The 20515-nt window shown below is 39.0% G+C and overlaps 1 protein-coding gene across 1 annotated transcript in view; it reads right to left on the bottom strand.

Annotated features, from left to right (window-relative positions):
• MARCHF11 (membrane associated ring-CH-type finger 11) overlaps positions 1-19647 on the bottom strand; it is a 102933-nt gene extending 83286 nt beyond the window's left edge. Inside the window, exons 1-2 of the mRNA XM_036280580.1 lie at positions 18873-19647; positions 17512-17667 (exon numbers count right to left, since the gene is read on the bottom strand). Coding sequence (XP_036136473.1) covers positions 17512-17667; positions 18873-19424 — 708 coding nt within the window. The 5' untranslated portion in view covers positions 19425-19647. The remainder of the gene's footprint in view (positions 1-17511; positions 17668-18872) is intronic.
• Positions 19648-20515: the final 868 nt, after the last annotated feature.

Raw genomic sequence — 20515 nt, 5'->3', positions numbered from 1 at the left:
AGATGATCTTCACATGTTTAAACATTAATTGCATGATAATCTGTTAATGTCTATGTCCCAATTAGATAATAAGTTATATAACATACTGACAGATCAAGCTGGTCAAAACAATTTTTAACAATGTAATGATGCTGAGTGTAAATTTTTTAAATGAATAAATTTGATCTCAATCAAAAATAGGCAAAGGATAGGAACATTCACACACATACACATACAGAAATGCCAGTGGTCAGAAAACATAGAAAGCAATGTTTAGTCTCACTAGCAATTAGGGAAATACAAATTAAAATAACAAGGTGTCACATTTATAAACCATTAATTTACTTTGTTCATTATTAGTAATTTATGATTTCCAGTATTGATGAAGATACAATGCTGATATTAGTACATATTAGTTAGATTGGTACAGTGCTAATGGTGAGCAATTTGGAAATATCTATCACACGTTTAATGGCAATGCTCCATAACCCAACATTCAATCACTGACTCTACCCTGTAGTAGTACACCAACGTGTGTATAGAATTCACTGCAGCATTTTGTAGCAGTGAAAACTTGTAAACTACCTAAATGTCCCTCAACAGGAAAACTGCTATAATAAATTGATAGTCTCATTCTGAAGAATGTAATGTACTGGTTAAAAGAGGAAGAGAGAGTCATTTGTAATGATACACTGTCTAGTGAAAGAAACTTCAGAACAAGTCAGGTAGTGAAGAAAAATAGCATAAATACACAGACACACATATATATGCATGTAAATGCATTCTTCAGAAAGTCTGAAAGGCCACACAGACCAGTCATTTAACAGTGATTACCTGGATTGGGGTGGGGTCTGAGAAGTAAATAACAAGAGGGATTATCTATTTCACACTACCTGTTTTTACATTATCTGAATTATTTAAATTTTAACATACATTTTAACAATATTGTGTTTTCCTAAATTGTTTAGTAAATTATTAGATGTACCCAAAATCCCATAGTGATCTGTGGTTACTCATAAACTAACATTCAGGCCCCCTAACTGATTACAAACTGTTTTTCTATTTTCCCAAACTGATTTAAACTTCTGAAATCCAGAGATTTCGATCAATCCTGTTGAATGTTAGTTCAATTGATATTGAAGTACCTCAAAGTGAGAATTTTTCTAGACCACTCATGTCCCATATTTTTGAGAATTAAATGTGACATCTCTCAAGCATTTGGAAGGTGCCTGGCACATTAAAAGCTCAATAAATGGCAGCTATCATAATTATTAGGAACAATCTCTAGAATTAATCATCATAGTGCAATACAAACTTTGAACAAGTGTGCTGACTGACTGAGCTCATCAATGGTTCAGCCGTAGTCAGCCAGGGAGACACCTGAACACACTCTTAACTTCCTATTCCAGATCATTCGCACCCATGTTTAATATTGTCAGTCCTGGAAATGACATGTTGGGATTTGCTTAAACATTATCTAATTTATGTTACTTTCTACTGCTGCTTGCTATGTAATCAAGTTAGTTTAAATCCATAAATATCTAAATCTATATTTAAAAAAAAGCAATATATTCTTTATACTGAGTTCTGAATGGATTTAGCAGATACTTAAAAGATAATAATTGTATAGTTTAATCTCTGTAAAGTAACTTTGCTGGCACTATTTGTGTTGCTGTTGTTGTTTTAATCAGACATGTAGAAGAAATTCCGTTTCCAGACCGGTTCCATACGAGAAAGGAGAGCTCTCCTAAGCACTGCCCAGATTCTGACTCGCGGCTGACAAGCAGCTCTGCATTACGTTTCCTGTCACCCATCTGTCACCACATGTACCTAGCACCTTTTTTGAAGTAAGGGCCCTGTCTTCAGACTATAAACTAAATCCACCTTCAACGATGGCCAATATTCTCTTAGTTCTTCACGTGGGTACTAATCTGTGTCATTATGGAGCTTCTGGGATATGATTAGATGAATATATTTTCATGTAGAAAATGCCATGTAGGTACATTATTAATGTTAGTGCTTCTCTCCTTAATCTCAATGAAATTTTATGCTACTTCATTGAAAATGTCCCATTGTTATATCAACCTTTTTCAGCAATACTGCCATAAAAATTAATTTGCTCTGTATTTTGCTAAAAGTTTTAACTGTTGAAAATATGTTATTGTCCATGCAAAATGATTTTAATTCCCTATATGTTTATGTAATTTAGTACCCTAGGGTTTGCTGCTGAGAGAAAAAGTCAACTACCGAGTAACATAGGTCACTTTTCTTACTGTATAAACATCTGATGAAGAATACTTTTTTTCTAGCTGTCCAAACTAAAACATATGCTACCAACATATTCAATTTATAAATTAACTCAATAATAATTGAGTCCATTCTTATCATGTTTAGCTTCTAAATATTCTCTGAAATCTATGTGGGCCTAGAAATACATTTCTATATTTGATAAAGCCAAAGTACTACATGTAGATCTTTATGTGAAAGACAGTATATTTACTTTATACATTTATCAATTCACTTCAAATCTACCACATTTTATCCCTATGTAAAATGTGATTAATGAAAGTTACGGCCACATCATCATCTAAGAGAAGCCTCGTGTTCCTACAGGCCCCAAAGCCATGTATGATTCCTGAAAACTGCAGAGTTGACATGGTTTTCCCTGACAGGGCATAACATTCCTCGTACCTTTAACCATGCTATCCCATACCTCCTGATAAATAGGTCACTCCACCAAGACGGCAGGGACAGTGTGAGAAACCAAGTTCTTTGAATTACTTACACATCTTTTGTTTTCTTCTTTTTATCCTCACCCGAGGACATTTTTGCATTTATTTTCAGATAGAGCAGGAGGGAGAGAGGGGGGAAGAGTGAGAGAGAAACATCAATGTGAGACAGACACATCGACTGGTCACCACCCACACGACCCCAACCAGGGCCGGGGGAAAAACTGCAACCATGGCACGCGCCCTAGAGGGAACCGAACCAGGTCTCTATGGTCCGCGGGCTGATGCTCGAACCACTGAGCCAAATTGGCCAAGGCCATTTATTTTCTTTATGTCATATTTTCAGTGCATCAAACCAAGACAGATGTGACCTCATCGATCTGGAAAGAGTATACATGTGCTTCCCAAGTCTGTCTGATGTCCACTATTAGAGCTCTTGAAATGTCTTATACCTCTGAAATAAAATTATATTTATCATTTAGAAACAGAAAAGCACATTGATCTCTCCTTGTTCCTTCCTCTATTTCTATGTTATCCCCAGTTATTTCCAAGGTACAGAGCTTTTCCTGGAGATTCACAACCAGCCTGAGACCCGTTCTCCACACCTCCTCCCACCAACCATGAACCTCAGGATTTGGCCGGTGGCTCAACAGTTACTACTTAATTAAGGTTCCTCTAGTTGTTAACTAAGAACTTATGCTGCTCAGAAAATTTTTCTCCCTCAAGCGAGATGGCGAGCCATTAGTAAAACAATCAGCAGTAATTAAAAACCTCATTTTCAAATATAGTTCATAAGTTTTACATCATGAAAATTGCTTCTCGTCTAATTCTCTTTAAAAATGTGGTCCTAAGCAAAATAAAAGTCCCTCTTTGAGAACACTAAAGCCGAAATAATGCCAAAGTGCAGTTACTGTTTCTGTTTCAAATTAGAAAACTGCCCCAATATTTGGTCAATGGTTGCTTTTAGTTACATGAATTCAAATAAAGAATGTTATCTTTTTGTCAAACAAGATAAAATACTGATCATTAATATATTACAAATATTTTGGCAGAAATTGCTAGATGTTACAATTATCTTCTATTTTAATTTATTGCTCCCAGATATTCAATGGGCAATCAAAATTTGAATGCACTCCCTAAAATAATTTTAAATGGATTTAACATTCTGCTTGAGTTAACATACTTTATATTCTTAAGCTGTTTAAGAAGTAGCTCTTCCAAAATCTCTGAACAGACTAAAATAAAATCATCCAAAATTGCTAAGTGCAATAAAGAAAACCGAAAATGTTTGATTTAGTCAAAATCTGAATAGATAGAAAAACAAGTACCTGTTTTTGAAACAAATTAGGTGAACAATAACAGATTTCAAAGCCTTTTAAATAAGTAAAACCTGGACCAAATTTAATTTTAAACAAGATAAAAATATAGAAAAGTATCTCTAACCCAGTGGAATTCTGTGCACCATGGGTCAAATTTCAAGACCACAACTAGTTAACAAGAAACACTAGAGGGCAGAGTTGCATAGTGAAGCGCTTCTGACATCTAATTGGAGAAAGGGATACCAGCAATATTGGGATGTTTGCCGATGTAAACCCTCAAGATCTGCCACTACTGACTTATTTTAAAAGGTTTTAAACTATTAACAGTTAATCTGAACGAGTCCACTACTAAGGCAATCAAACAAACACAGGAAACCCAGTCAAAGGCTCCATGGAGAATGCTAACCCTAAGAATGATCCATCTTCCTTGCAGTGTGTGTCACCAACATAACACCTCCCCATGAAATGATCATCGCTTTTCTCCTGAATAAAAGATTCCTAATAACTTACTTATGCTTATGTCCTTTGAAAGCTAAAGGTTTTAAGTTATGGATGACATTTCCCATCAAATTTGGGGAACTGATTGTTCCATTTGTGTTACCTAAGTACCATAAGCTTAAGCAAAATGTCTCCATATTATTCAAATTTTTCTGAAGAGGAGGAAGGAGTCTTCACCCTTCAAAATTCCTTTATATTCATTTTCTCTGTCAGTGACGGAGATGCAAAAAACGATGGGCTGGCCAGCATCTCAGTGCTCTGATTAATGGAAGCCATTTATTTCAAATAGATTTTGGAAGCCTAAATGTCCATTTCTGTAGCTCTAGGAACAACATAAAATGGCATTTCCCCTCTTTAAGTCATTGCATGACGTTCATAGTGGTCATGTCATGAGAAGACGACTACATCTCCCAGTCATAGTACCTTGAAAATGACAGCCTCAAAAATTCGATCTCCAAACAGCCAAGCTTTTTTTCTAACATTCAGTAAGATAATAGAGCTTCTCTTAAAAACAATCCATCTCATAAAATGTTTTTAACACATTTTAAAAATGTGTTTAAAAAATGTACTTGTACAAGAAAAAAATAAGCCCAATATTAGGTTTTTACTTGTTTTATTATCAGTATATTAATAAAGTCAACATAAAATAATTATAATCCAAAATAAGCCAAAGTTCTCATATATGATGGCTTTTATTTAAATACTAATCTCTTGATAATTCTGTAAACTGAACAGTGAAAACAGCAACATAAATAATTTAAGTAACTCGGGAAGAGCAAATTGAGCATCTGTGATTCTTAGAATCTAGAATACATTTTTCATTATTCTTTTTCTCTGAATCTGTCTGATGGTACTCTATTTTCCTAGCTCTTAAAACCAATGTCTTGAATATTCACCAGAATATGTTATACAAATGGGTCAAGGAAATTGGGCCCCCTAGTAAGACTTTTAACATATATATATATATATATATATATATATATGTTAACATATATATGCAAATTATAAAACTATACAGTAGACTGTAAATAGTGACCTCTCCAGTTCACTCACAGAAACTAAAATTCAGAATAAAATGTTCTCCAGTGGAAAAATCAATCATGGTAAACATTCACTAGCATATTCTTTTCTAGAAGGCCATATATGAATAATTTCTGTCAAAGTCAAAGATCATGGATTTCCATCCTTCCCTAGCCAACCTAATCTAAAAACATAACCACCCTTCTTCACATTTCCTATTGCCCTTCTTTGCCCAATGCTTCTTTCTTAGTACTCACAATTAATTTACTAGTTCTTTTATTTTATTTTTAACATGTTTTTAAAAAATTAATTTTAGAGAGAGAGGAAAGGAAAGGAAGAGAGAGAAACGTCAATGAGAGAGAACATCAACAGGCCGCCTCCTGCATGCCCCCCACTGGGGACTGAACCCACAAACTGGGCATGTGCCTTGACAGGAAATTGAACCTCTTGGTGTATAGGTTGACACTCAACCAGTGATCCACACTGGCAGGGCTACTAGTTCTTTTATAGTAATCTCTCCTTATCTTCAGGAGGTATGTTCCAAGACCCCCAGTAGATGCCTAAAACGGAAGACAGTACCAAACTCTGTATTTATGTTTTTTTCCTATACATACATAACCTATGATAAAGTTTAATTTATAAATGGAAGTACAATATAAAGTTAACAATAATAACTAATATTAAAATAGAACAACTATAACAATATACTGTAATAAAAATTATGTGAATGTGGTCTGCCCCCTCTGATAACCAAGATGGCTACTAAGTGACTAATGGTTGGGAAGCATGTTCAGCATGGATACACCAAACAAAGCAGTAATCCAGGTCCTGGGCAGAATAGAGAGGGATGGTGTGAGATTTCATCGTGCAATTTAGAATTTAAAACTTATGAAGTGTATATTTCTGGAACTCTCCATTTTATATTTTCAGACCTCAGTGGACCATGGGTAACTGAAACTGTGAGAAGCAAAACTGCATATAAGGGGAGATGGCGGCATTTGAACTGTTTACTTATATGTCGTCAATCTCCTTCTCCAGGATGGATGCCCTCTGAGGGCAGGGATTTTATTTCCTTTGCTTACTCTTTTGTTCATCCCCAGTCTCTGGAACAGTGTCTGGCACCTGGTAAGTAGCTAATAAATATTTGTTGTGTTATTAAATGGATAAATAAATAAATCAACAAATCCAAAATCTGGCAGAAGTGTATGTGTTACAACTCTTGTTCTAACGAGGTCAGAAATCAGGAATTAATGAAACACCATCACATGCCAGGAACTTAGAAAATATTACTTGATTTAACCTTCCCAACCAAATTAAGGAATTAATACATATGGGATCACTGTTGGTCACACAGCTTAGTATGTGGCTGAGCCAAAATTTGGACTCTGGGCTACATATTTCTAAAGTCCATGCTGTGCCTCATCCTTGTATTTTTTTAGCACTCCTTTACTTTCTAGTACAAGACACCCCAGGCTCATATTGTATAAGAATAGCAGCTTATATGAGACTGGTTCCATTTATTGGGGAATGGTATTGGAAACCACGACCTGGTGCCAGGTGAGCTTTTTCTCACTGGAGTGTCACTATAAGGCCCTCTCAACAGACAGAGCTATAAAATGAATGCTTCTATACTAACCCATGCATAAGCACATATCTATAAATATTTCTATATGTAACCATTTGTATCTATAATTAGCAAAACATGAGTTTACACTGATGTTTCCACACTCTAATCCAGTATCACATGGTTCAATCTAGCATATCCTTTGTTAACACCCAGTTATTAACACAATCTACTTGTTTATTGTCTGTCCCTCACCATCAGAAATTTAGAAGCAGAGTTCTTACCTGTTTTAGTGTATGTTAAATAGTAATGGTAAATTTATTGAATGAGTGAAAAAAATAACCAATAAGAAAGTATTGGTTATATAACTCACAGTAGAAAAACAAAGAAAATATTTTGAGGCTACCTCTTGACGTGAGAAAAATCATTTTCTAGACTAAAAATAAATACATATTAATCCATTGCTATGCCCTGTTACATTACTCATTTCCATGTATTCATCATCGCTTAGCATTGACATTTTCCCCACAGGCAATTCAAAGAATGGTTGGTATTTTTCCCCCCTAAAGTGTACTCTAGGAGAGCTTAATCATGTCCAAAATAAAGCAACATAGCTCTAGCTCAAATTTCCTTTTCTGCAACAGATATTACCCTTAGTCTTAATAGGGTGCAGGACAGAGAGAATAGATAGGATGGAGGGAGACTCATCTCCTATCCTTACATATTTCACTAAGCTACTCAAAAAGGTTTCCAAATCTTCCCCCATTATCTAAAAACCATGTATGACCCAAAGCTACCCAATAAATTTTGGTAAAATTGGTTCTAATCTTGTTGGCTTCACATTTTTCTACTTCTTACTTCTACTTCTCAAATTGCTGAAAAATCTTGTCTGGATGTGAAAATGCCTTTAACAGAAGCAATGACAGTGTGACCCACAGTCTACCATGAAAGGTAAAGACAGACTATTGGAGTGGGTATTGAAAGGTGGCTTTGCATTCAAGATTTTCTTTCAGCTTCTGGATTGGAGCGAGGGCATGCTGGGTCCTAGGGAACACAGTGTGAGTAAGGACTGTCCCCTGCATTCATTGTTTCTTTTTCTCCAAAGGACTGAAAGTTCCTCCTGGAAACCTCTCATCTACTCCCCCCACCTCCCAAAAAATAAGAGTGTGATGTTGTCAGAAAAAGAGAGAAATGAAAAAAGGAGGATAAAACAAATATTTACTCAATGCTCAATATATGCCTGGCAAATCCTGTGTTCTTTTCTATTTTATACGCTGTTTATTTTTTATAGTTTCCCCTTTAAATTAATAGAAAAGCCACTTACAGGCACATTTGTGTTAAACATCTGCAAATGTAACATAGAAAAGAAATTAATATTGGGGACTGGGGGTGGAGGAGAGAGAAAAGAACAAACTATTCCTTGCAGCTTCTGGAATTCTGGAATTCTGGAATGTTCTTCCACATAAATTAAGTAAAATATACTGATATCTGTGAGATATTATCCTTTTTAACATCTTTTTTTTTTTTTTTTTTTTTAAACAGGCTGAATAAACCAACTGCAGAAACTTCCTGAAATAGTTCCTTGTTTATGTGAACTCTTCTGTAACTCAGAGTCATGACACAAATGAGTGTCATGTCACAACTGCAAGTCCATATATAACCCGGGAGTGCTGAGGGAGAAGAGCTGGAGGAATATGGGGAGGGCCCCCTGTGCCTGAATTAAGCCTTGGCCACTTGCACATAATTAGCATACCAACATGAGAAACAGAACTAAAAGGCACATTAAGGTGATGGAACTCTGTTATTGTGATAAGGAGACATTGCCCGGGTATCATCAGTCACAAGGAACTATTTTGAAGAGATAGAAACTGGAGAAAGAGCAGGTTTTACAATGGTAATTTTCAGAGCATACCACACCTAAAGGAAGGATGGAATAAGAAATGGCTCCTCAGTAAGTTCCCTTATTGACTTTGTCCAGGTAGTAATGCTTTGAGGTTTCTTCATGTCTTCCCGCCTGACTGCTTCCAGTCCACCTTGACTTATGTGGAATTTCACTTGGTCAATCACATAGAACAGTTGCGGAATGATGACTTAGGCTCACAGGGGAAGACACTGTCAGATATCCAAAGACATAGAAAGCACCAGTCACATGGCTGAGACCTCAGTGTCTACCACCCATTATTTGTAATTGTAGGTGGTTATCTCCTCATCAGTCCACTCCCTGCTGCTCATAAGAGTCGGAAACACTCTTGCTTTGCTCTCAGAGTCATCCTATTCTACTCTTAGAAGGTCCAAAAATAGAAGGAAGCTGAGTTTCCTTTGTTCCAATCTCTTCAGCAAACATTGGTCATATCACAGCAAAGCCACACACAGGGCAAAGCAGGAGATGAGCAGGGAGGAAAGGGTTTGTTTTCTGGCTACATCTCCCTGGGCTGGAGTCTTGCATTCACCAGTGGAAAATCATTTTTGAAGTTATGTTACAACTGCACAAACTGCTCATGAAAAAAAAAACACATCACCTTGTTTTCAGCCAGGTGGCAGATTTCACACCAAAAAAATTATTCCCAGTAGACATTCTTAGCAGCTCATTTGTACACATGATCATGCAGTAAAGAATTTCCAACAAATTATTAGAATTCTCTGAACAAACACTAAATGAAATCCTTCAACCAGTGATAACCTCGAGAAAGCAAGTGTGTCACGCATGGGTAATTTCACATTCACTGAGTCTTTTTTCGTGACATTTTATTTTGTGAAAAGAGCAGATATGTCTCATTAGAACCTTTTTTTTTTTAATTCTAGGTTTTCAAAAATAGATCTCACTCTTAAGGCTTTTTCCTGTGGTCTAAGAACTGAATATATTTGCTCAGGCAGAATCATAATAGGATTATTAGAAGATCAACTTGGTAGCAAGTTGAAAATTGACAGCCAGTAGATGGCAAATGTGTGAGCAGTGAATGCAACTTGATTTCTTTAAGTCATTCTCTCACTGCAGAAATATGAACGTGACCTCCTTGGTTCTTTCTGCCTTACTAAAACATTCATTCATTCATACCACAGATATTCATTGAATGCCCACAAAGTGACCAAGAAAGTAAATCTCAAGCTATACTGACCTTTGTTACATAATTTATTCTGAAACTGTCCCACTCACTGCTACGTTTGCCCTCCTAGAAGGCAAACCTGGAAGCCCCAAGAAAACCTAAACAGTATCATTGTAATACGTTTGAAAAGGGATATTCTAAGCATACCTACTGGGCTTCAAAGAACCTGGGAGGACCTGTTTTAGAGATGGATGTAAATGAATTCCAAAACTCACTGAGGCTAGAAGGGGGCCTATTCCAGGGACTCTGGGGGCTGATCCCAGCCTTCTGCTTCTGAATTAACTAAAACTACTAGAAAGTTAAGATTTCAGTCTGAGACAATCAATAAACCATTTAGAAGACACAATAGTTTTAATATTTAATATTAAGGAGTTAATAGCCTTTTGTTATAGAGTTACAATACCAACACTTTCTAAATGACATAGGCTTATAATGACTTCTCTGAAAATTACAAAGAAACATAAAAATTTCAAACACCTCACCCACTGCACTTTCTAAGAGGTCAGAAAACACCTAAGCCCATTCAACACGCCATTCATGTAAATCAGAGGTTGACAAACATCCACTAAATCCAGGTGGGCTGAATCCAGCTTTTCACCTGAGTTGGTGTTGCCCTTGAGTTTCTTTTTTTTTTATCCTCACCCGAGGATATTTTTCCATTTTTTGTACAGATAGAGTGGGAGGGAGAGAGAGAGAAACCTCGACGTGAAGGGACACATCGAGTGGCTGCCACCCGCACGACCAACCAGGGCCGGGGAGAAACTGCAACCGAAGTACGTGCCCCTAGCGGGAACCGAACCCGGGTCTCTCCGGACCGCAGGTCGACGCTCTAACCGCTGAGCCAAACTGGCCAGGGCTGAGTTTCTAAATTGTAAATGGTTGGGGAAGGGGAAAATCTCAAGGACTCTATTTCCTGATGCATTGAGGTTATGAGAAATTCAAATTTTGGGTGTGCCGGTAAGGCTTTACTGGAATACAGCGATGCCACTCATTGAGGTAGTGAGACTGCTTTCCTACTGGGGCTGCAGTTAGGATGGCCCTTCAAACCAAAACTATTTACTATCTGGCCAGAGAAAAGATTTGCTGGCTTCCCGTTTAAATAACAAGATAAATGTTACAAAATGAAGGCATTCTGGAGCCACCACAAGGCTCCTCTACACAACTGATGCCAACTCTTACCCTTCTAACTTGCTTTGACCAGTAAATCTGCCCAGCTCCAGCCAGGAAGTTCTTTCTTCTACAGGTCTGAGAGGCGGAGCCAAAAGAGCAAAGAGAAAGGGGTCAAAAGGGAAGCTAGAAAAATGTACAAAGGCATATACATGTGGAGAAGAAAGTTCTAGAGGGTATCATCTATGGGGACATCGTTCCCGATCCTCTTTCTATGAAGGGTAAAAGCAAACATGAGCACACTAAGCTCTAAATGGACTCCAGCTCCTTTTACGACCATCTCAGAACCACCTGACTTTGAGACAAACTGCAAAATCATGTGGCCTACACAATAAACAAGATGGCTACAAGTAGTCGGCAGAGTATAATTTACATATTTTATTCAATAGAGAATCATTATTCTAGTGAGTAAAATGACAATTTATGATTTGAAAATTAGTAAGCAAATGAAAACAAAAATGATTTCAAAGGCGAGCCAATTGCCTTTTGATATGTTCTTTATTTTGACATTTTTTAAATTACCTATAAAATCTGCCAGTGTATGCATTTAAATACTACATTTAACATTGTTTCTCAGTTGTTCAGACGTGGCAATAAAAAGCTGCCCCTTGGCTTGTCATTTGCTATTAAACCTACAGAGAATGTTAGTAGCAGAAAAAGTGGTGGCTTGCTATCTCAACCAGGTTGCATGTGTGGAGATATTTAAATCCATAAAATGCAAATGCCTTGAAGAGTTTCAAATGACAACATGCAATGCTGATAAGGTTCATGCTCTGATGTTTTTTTAATACATTTTCTAATCATAGCCAATTTCCAATGATAATTTGTCAGCTTCTCCTAGTGCATCAGCTCCATCATGAGAATGACTTAATCATTTCTGAAGGTGAAAATACCCCTTTTATGACACAGCTCCATTTAGGAAAATAATGACTCGAGAGTCCTCAAGAAGTTAATTAAAGTTCTATAAAGATTTTACAAATACATCCAGAAGCTGTACCTTAGAACGTTTGCCAAAATGAACCTGCCTGGTGCCAACTTCCTCTCTAATTCAAAACTGTCATGATGAATCGCAGGGTTTTACGAATATGGATAAAAATGAAAAAATACTCGCAAGTCATTCTCCTTCCTAGGAGACTCTCCTGTCATTCTTACAGTGATGAGAAAACCTGTTGCTGACAGCACATTTTAAGTGTTCAAAAGGAAAAGCAGTAAGAAGGTTAATAAAAATGCTAAAGGGTAGTAAAAATGGCCAGGGGCCTAATGGCTGGAAGGTATATGCACTACATGCAAGTCACATTCCCTTTCCAGGCAAGTCCCTTCCTAGTCCTTTCCTCTGGTGATCTGAGTAACTAAAGAAGAAGAAGGAAATCTGATGGGCAACACTATTCAGGACTGATGCTCAGTCACCTGCCAGTGCCCCTTTGTGACTATCCCCATGGATCGGGGCTTCCCCACCTCCTGCCAAAGTATAAACAAACAAGGCTGCTTGAGCATGCTGACTAGCACTGCCCTATGCTCGGTCACATATAAAAGCGTCTCATAACTCCAGCAAAGACCCACGGGGAAGGACATCCGGAGAGTAAATACGCTGCCATGTGCTGAGATCACTACATCTCATGACACCTGATTTTTAAAATGCTGATTCATTCATTATTTATGATAACAAATTTGGCCAGACACTGAGATGGACTCTTCTAGAAAAAGGATGTAAACATCCAAGGATAAAGAATGAAATAAAAAGAGGAGTCATTAACTTCACTTAGGTGACAGGAGGTTGAAGAAAACCACAGGGACCTGTGACAATTGTTGTTGTGAGCAGCTGAAGGTCCCCATCTGTTTGAACATGTAATAATAATCAGTCAACATTCAAATGTGCCAGGCACTATTCTAAGCACTTTACATGTGTTTATGTATTTCATTCTCAAAATAATATATAAAATAGGTGCCAGTATCTTTTAAAGATGAATTAACTGAGGCACAAAAGAGTTAAAGTAACTTGTCAAAGGTAATAGATCTGTTACTATCCACTTACATTGTATTTTTCTGTGTTTAGGAAGTACAGTCTCTTTCTTACAGCAAGTTTGAAGTTTCTTGTACAATACTTTATCTAGTAAATGTTATGTCTTAAAGCATCTATATTTCTTGACAAAGCATTGAAAGCATTCATAAACTTGAATATAGCTTAATTTACAATATCACATTTAAAAATATATTGGATCTTATGTGTTCCTGCATTTCACAAATTTTATACCATACTATGAGATTCAAAACAGAACTGGCTTTTACTCTTAAAATATCATCAAAGCATCATCTTGACTTTGTTAATCAATAAAATACATTCTAGAAGTAGATAGGAGGGTAAATGCATGTTAATTACTTCAAGTGTTTTAGTTAACTCCTACTGCTAATGATACCGCAATTAACGCTTAAATATGTAATAAAAGATACATCAGTTTTCTAGTAGGTCATGTTATTGAGCATCGCTGAAATCCAATGAAATGGGAAGGTTTAGACCCAAATGTTCAAAGACTTCTAATCTCAATGAGAAAAACAAGTAAAACTAAGGTTTTAGATTCATTGCAGCTTATTTCCCTCAAACACACCTGCTTCCTTGCTAACTGCTCCTTTCCCTCTGTCCCCATGTCCCTCTGAACACCAGGAGCCACATCATTAAAATAATCACTTCTGAAAGCACTTGAGGATATGCATCAAGCACCACTGGTGGAATCAACCTCCCATTCAATTTTTTCACCTTCTTTGTTTCTGAGCCCTGGGAGGGAAATGATGGTGGGTAATTGCCTGCTGACCAATCTGTACCTGATGAGGATCAAATGCAGAGACCAGAGTAGGTAAATAAAGCCGTTTTAGAAGCTAGCTCCTATGGTAAATTAAAAATAGCTACTCTTTTTATTTAAAAAAAAAAAAAAGCAGACTCCAGAGGTGGAGTCCATTTTCCCTTTTCTTGAGTCTGAGTTGGTTTTGTGACTTGCCTTAATCAAGAGAATGCAGCAGACATGAAACTGTCACTTCCAAGGTCAAGACTTATAGAGATCTGTGACTTCCGCTTTCTTGGAACCCAACCCAATATTGTGAGATGTCCAAGTCACCTGGAAAGAGAACTAAAGCACCAGTTGACAGTCCCAACTGAGCTTCCAGCCAACAGCCAGCACCAAAAATGAGTCAAATGAGTACAACTTCTTACATGTTTCAATTCAGTCAAACCTCTGGATGATAACAGCTCCAGACTGATGTCACATGTGAAGAAGAGCCTCTCAGCAGATCTCATTTAACTCAGACTCTTACAAGATAATAAGTTATAGTCATTTGCACCACTAAGTATTTGAGATGGTTTGTTATGCAGCAAGAGTCAAAGCCTTTCTAGATCATCTTAGAGACCATGCTGAAATCAGTTGCTGCTTGAGGGCAACTCCGATGGAGTTGAGAATAATACTTTCCAGCATAAGGCACAATGGCTAAGACCATGGACCTAGGATCCAAACTAAGTTTGAATTCTGGTTTTGCCTTTTACTAGATATGTACCTAGTAGAAGTTACTTCACTTCTCTGTGCCTCGGTTTCCCTTTGTACAAAATAGAGATAGAAATATTCTCTACCTCATAGATTGGTTATGAAGATTAAATATCAATATCAGTATATGTAAAGCACTTAGAATAATGCCTGACACAGAATAAGTATTCAGAAAATGTTCTCTATTATTATTATTTATTCTCTATTCTATTTTACATCCAAGAAACCACCCACTCAAAGCTATGTGAGGGCTCTATCCTTAGCACAGAGAGATATGGAAAGTGAAGGTGAGGACCACAACATGCTTCTTATTTGATCCTGCACCATGAGAAAATGGATCTTTGTCATGCCACAATGGCTATAATAAATGCTAAATCTAATTGGCCTTACACCAGCACAGGAGAAAACCACAATCAGCGTAAATGCTCAGTTTATGGGTCATCCATTACAGAAATGTCAGACAATTAGTCAAACTATCTGAGAATAAACTACTCCCAGGTATAAGGATCCACACTTTGGGAACCTTATAACTAATTTCTGTTCATTAAGAGTACTGAGCTTTACATATGTACAACGCAGTCTTGAAAAGTTATTTTCTCTGGCATAATCTATGCTATAATCATCACACTCATATCAACTTTGTTTTTAAATATTATTTTCTAGTTCACTGCAACAAACAGACCAGGTTACAGATCATGGTAGTATTTACATAGGTCGTAAAAGTAAACCTAAATGTTTAGTAATACTGGGTTAATTTATTGTTTTTGTTGTTTTATGTTTTGAATTTTTGGCCATATCATACACATACTTTGGGAAATTGCTTTTGTTAAAATAATTATTAAATGTCTTTTAATGAAGAAAAATATAGTGGTAATTAATTCACTTTGTTATAAGATTAGAATTATTAGTAATTTGGGGGGGGTGCCCCCTAGCACTTTGTCTCTTCTATATTTTAAAATTATATCAAGGACCTGTATCTACTTATGACAAAAGTAATCATCTCAAATGAATTAATGTATAGTAGCATAAGTTTATGTTTTTAAAATACTTGCCATTCTATCTCAGCTCTTGAACATCCAACCATAGCAGTTCTCATGGGGCCTTTCGCTAGAGCCCCAAAGCTCTCCATTTGTCATTTCCACAGATTTCTATTCACAAAATTATTGCAGATTCAATTATGCTACTCATATTCTGATCTTTGGACCTGGCTCCATCTGTTTCTCAAGACAACTGTGATGGATCCATAAATTTATACCAAAGGAGCTCAATCAATTAGAGTTTCTGGAAAAATGTGTCAGGTTCATGCCTATCTTCGGCATGATAACATCATTCATCCACATTAGCTATTCTTCTTTTCAAATTATTTATAAGCCTTAGGTCAGCTTGAGAAAATTGATATTTTCATTTCATGCCTGATAACCATGCCTTAAGTGGTGACTATCAAAGATCCAAATTAATTGCAAAGTATGTGCAGAATGCACAAATTAAAAATTATGAAGTTTAAATTATTAATGCAGTAGTAATTCAGCTTCCAGATTTATTCTGCAAACACTGACAATATCAACTATTTTATACTGCTCACTGTAAACTAAATTTTGTATTTTAAATAGAAACAGAGAACATTAGGTTTTATGACTTTCTTTCCCTCCTAACTTTTTAATTTTCTCTTCCTTTCCCTTTCATTACCTCTTTTGTCTCTGTGCTTTGAACCCTACTCTTTTATGTCTGCTTAACTTCAACTCTATGTCACTACCAGATCTTGTCAATTACACACTATTCTACTTTAGTTTAAGATGTCATCCTCACTATTTTGTATTTGACATTACATCAGTGTTTTCAAAGGACTGAATCAGTTCCATCATTACAAAAAAAAAGAGACTTGTTTTTCCAAGGGCATCTGTAGGTTTGAGTATTGTGCTATTATGTGATTATACACAAAAAGTTTAAGAATATATACCATTTCAGTAGTATTACTGAGAGTAAATATTGGGAATACTTCTGCATCCACTATGCACTTGACCACAACAAAGAATGCAAGTAATCAAAATTTAACCATCAAAAAATTTCATATGGGAAAAAAAAAAAAAAAAGCCTAGAGAAGTGAAAAAAATATTTAGATTACAACTGCATATAATAATTATTATTTGAATAAGGGGTCAACCAAAGGTTCCAGACTAGTAAACTTTTGTTTTACTTGCATTTGTTTTCCATAAAGTGAGCCCATCCAGGGTTTCAATGCTTAAATTAACAAAGTATTACTAAAATAAATTATAAACATTTCTAATTAATAAAACTGATTTCACTGGAGTATAAGTCATTTTACCAACTTTCCCTTTTAGAAACAAAGGTGGGTACAATTTCATTAATAAATAACAAATTAATAAAGGAAACCATTTGCATCAAATGTATTTTGAGTTTCTCAGATAAAAATATCATAGATTTCTCAAAGCTCTTCTTTACAAATTCTAAATCTTGATTTTACCATGATTTGTATAAAATGTTTTTAAGTCGCATATGTAAATATCCCTAGCAATAACTAAATTCAAGTGCACTGATGTTTAGCAAAATTATTTTAGGGGAAAAAAAAATGCCACAGATGTTTACCTGGCAAGGTTGTTTCATTTTAATGGCTATGACATGGTATCTGTAACAGCAGAGTTCACAGGTCCAGGAACCCCTCTCACTGATCCACTTTAGCAGGCACAGTTGATGTGTATACCTAACTGACCCGTCACAGCGGCAGGGGTTCAACAGCTCCCCCTGAAAAGAAAAGAGCTCAGTGTGACTATTTATGCGTGTGTCCCTGTTTTAAAAAACTAGTACTTGCTTTCTTTTCTATCAAAGTCATTTACCCAGAAGGCTATCAACATCAAGCTCTATTCTAGAAAATGAAATTAAATTTTTATACCTCTGATGGGAATGAAACTAAAGTCTTAAAACTATTTCAAAGATATTGCTTAGAGTTATGACATAAATGTTCTACCAACATACAAAATGTCTGCAAGATGTAGCTCCCAATACTCTTGGGGAAAAGCTGAACTATTAAATCTCTTTAATAACTTTTAAGTGGATGGTCAGATGCATTTCCTCTGCAGTTATTCTTAATCATTACTAAAGAAGAAATGCATGGCATCCCAGAAAGTAGATTGCAATAGCATTATGCTTTTATTTATTTTTTCTAAATGTAGCATCATAAATATTGACTTAGGGCACTATATTCCTGAAAGCCTGCATATTCTTATGCAATTTCCTTACTTTTAAAAATATTAAACCTAATGTTTTCTCCGACCACATATTTTGTAAGAATGATATATCATCCTGTTGTCTCCATGAGTACTCTCATATAAGTTTGCATGTACCTCTAATGGAGTTTATATTTTAAACTGTTTCTAAGAAAATGTAAAGTACATGGTTGCCTAAATAGTCTTTCTTTCACAGGACCAAAGTACATTCCTATTTCTCCTGTAAAAGTGTAACATGCTTGTCATATCACTGAGATGAAGTCACCAAAATCTGCAATAAGGAAAGACGCTGCTGTTTGGTTTTGACATGACTCGCCCCAGTTTGTATTCTGAGATGATTAGTCTCAGAATACATAAGTAGAAAAGGGATACAGGTTTGTTTCTAAGTATAAACCAAAATCCATTTAATAAATAAAAGATACTTTGGGCATTATCGTTAAAGCACCTGAGGAATGTGTAACTGCAAATCCAGATGGGGGGGGGGAGTGTAAATAAAATGAAAGCCTGTATTCGCCACTGGGACATTTTTATCTGTCTTCACAGAAATGGGAAGGCGAACACAGTAGATGCTTCTCAATCGGGAGGGCCAGACCCGCCACACAGAGGTGCCCTCGAGAGGCGAGCGCTGTCCGTGGTGCTGAAAGGTCGATCGTCTCGAGAGGGAACCAGACCATCCGTGCCCGAGCCCACTGCCAGCTGCCCCGGAGTCCCGCCGGACCTTACCTGCTCAGCGCCCTGGAAGCAGATCTTGCAGATGGGCTGGTGATGCTGGTGCTGGTGCCCTACGCGCTGGTCGCTGCCGCCGCCACTGCTGCTGCTGCGGCTGCTACACACCGAGCGCGTCTCGGGCTGGTCGCCGGCAACCGGCCGGTCGCCCTCTCCGCCCGCGCCGGCCTCAGGCTCCCCAGGGCCGCCCTTCCCCGCCGCCGCCTCCGGGACCCCCGCCTCCGGAAGGCGCCTCGGACCTTCCCCAGAGTCGCCAGCCTCCGACACCTGGCCGGCGGGTGGCAGGGGCAGCGGTGGCGGCGGCAGCTCGTCCGCGCCCCTGCGCCGCGGGATCACACCCGCCGGCGGCTCGTCGGGTTTTGCGGGGCGCTCGGGGGACGCAGGGGACGCGGGCAGCGGTGGCAGGTAGCGCGGGGGCGCCGGGACAGGCTCCCCTGGTGGCGGTGGCGGTGGCGGCGGCGGCGGCGGCGGCGGCGACGGGGGTGGCTCGGCGTCCCCGCTCTCTGCCCCGCGGCGCCGACTGCCGTTGTGGCCGCCCTCAAAGCTCATGGTGGTGCCGCCGCCGCCCTCCTGGCAGCCTCGCCGAAGGGCCGGGCTGGGGCTGCAGCCGAAGGGAGAACGGAGGGGGAGGGAGGAAAAAGAGAAGGAAGGAGGGGGGAGAAGAGGGAAGGAAAGGGACTGGGGCTTCAGGGGCTGAGGGGCGGGACGGGGAGGGGACGTGGAGGGCCCGGCGGTGGCGGCAGAGGCTGCTGCTCCGCGGAGCCGCCGGCTCGGCTCTGACCCAGGCGGCGCGGAATTCGGCTGCGCGTGAGAGCCGCGGGGGGCGGGGGACAGGGGAACGGAGCGGGGAGGAGCAGCGGAGCGGAGGGGTGGGCTGGGGAGGAGGTCTCTGAAGGGAGCTGGCGCGGGGTTCCTGAGGAGGAGCAGAGTGGGCGTTCCGGACAGGGCGTGAGGTGCGGTAAGGACAGGCCTGAATTCGGGGGTGGGGGGATACCTCAACCGCCTCCACCGACCCCGCCCCCGGGCCACTCACGTCGGTTCCGGGGCGGATTACCCCTCTCCAAACCGCGCGGCACTGCGGCTCTCGAGATCGGGAAGGGGGAGGGGTTGGAGTCCACCGGTCTAGAAACCGTTACTGGGTGGGCAAGTGGGGAGCGGCGGCCCTGGGCGGGATGAGAACGAGACGGTGGAACTTGAGACCCGCGTGGGAGTGGAGGTGCGCGAGGCTGGTGCCGTGGTCGTGCCCGAGCGCACTAAGCAGGGTAGCGGAAAAGGGTGCGTAGAACCTGGGGACGGTAGCTGCCTCCTCCCAGCGACTGCTCCCAACCCTCTTCCTCAAGGGCAAGCTCAAGAAGCTACGAGAGTCCTAGGATCAGAAGTCTCAGGACCTTATGTCCTCTGTCCTCGTCGCCATCCTCCCTCCTGCAGTGAGTATTCGGATTTATTTGTAAATATCTTGGTGACATTGCAAACATCTTGGGTCATTTCCTGGCGTGGTTCCTCCTAGTGCCACGTTCTGTGATGAGTGGTCACTTTTATCCTTGTATAAAGGACTCAGATGGCACCTCTCCTCCGTAAAGGGCTGCAACCTTGGATCTCAGTTATACGTACCCGAAAGCCAGTTTCTGGGCAACTCCACT

Source organism: Molossus molossus, unplaced genomic scaffold (assembly GCF_014108415.1).
Source record: "Molossus molossus isolate mMolMol1 unplaced genomic scaffold, mMolMol1.p scaffold_m16_p_3, whole genome shotgun sequence".
NCBI lineage: Eukaryota > Metazoa > Chordata > Mammalia > Chiroptera > Molossidae > Molossus > Molossus molossus.
The sequence above is the reverse complement of the archived record's forward strand: the minus strand, read 5'-3'. Positions and strand labels throughout refer to the sequence as shown.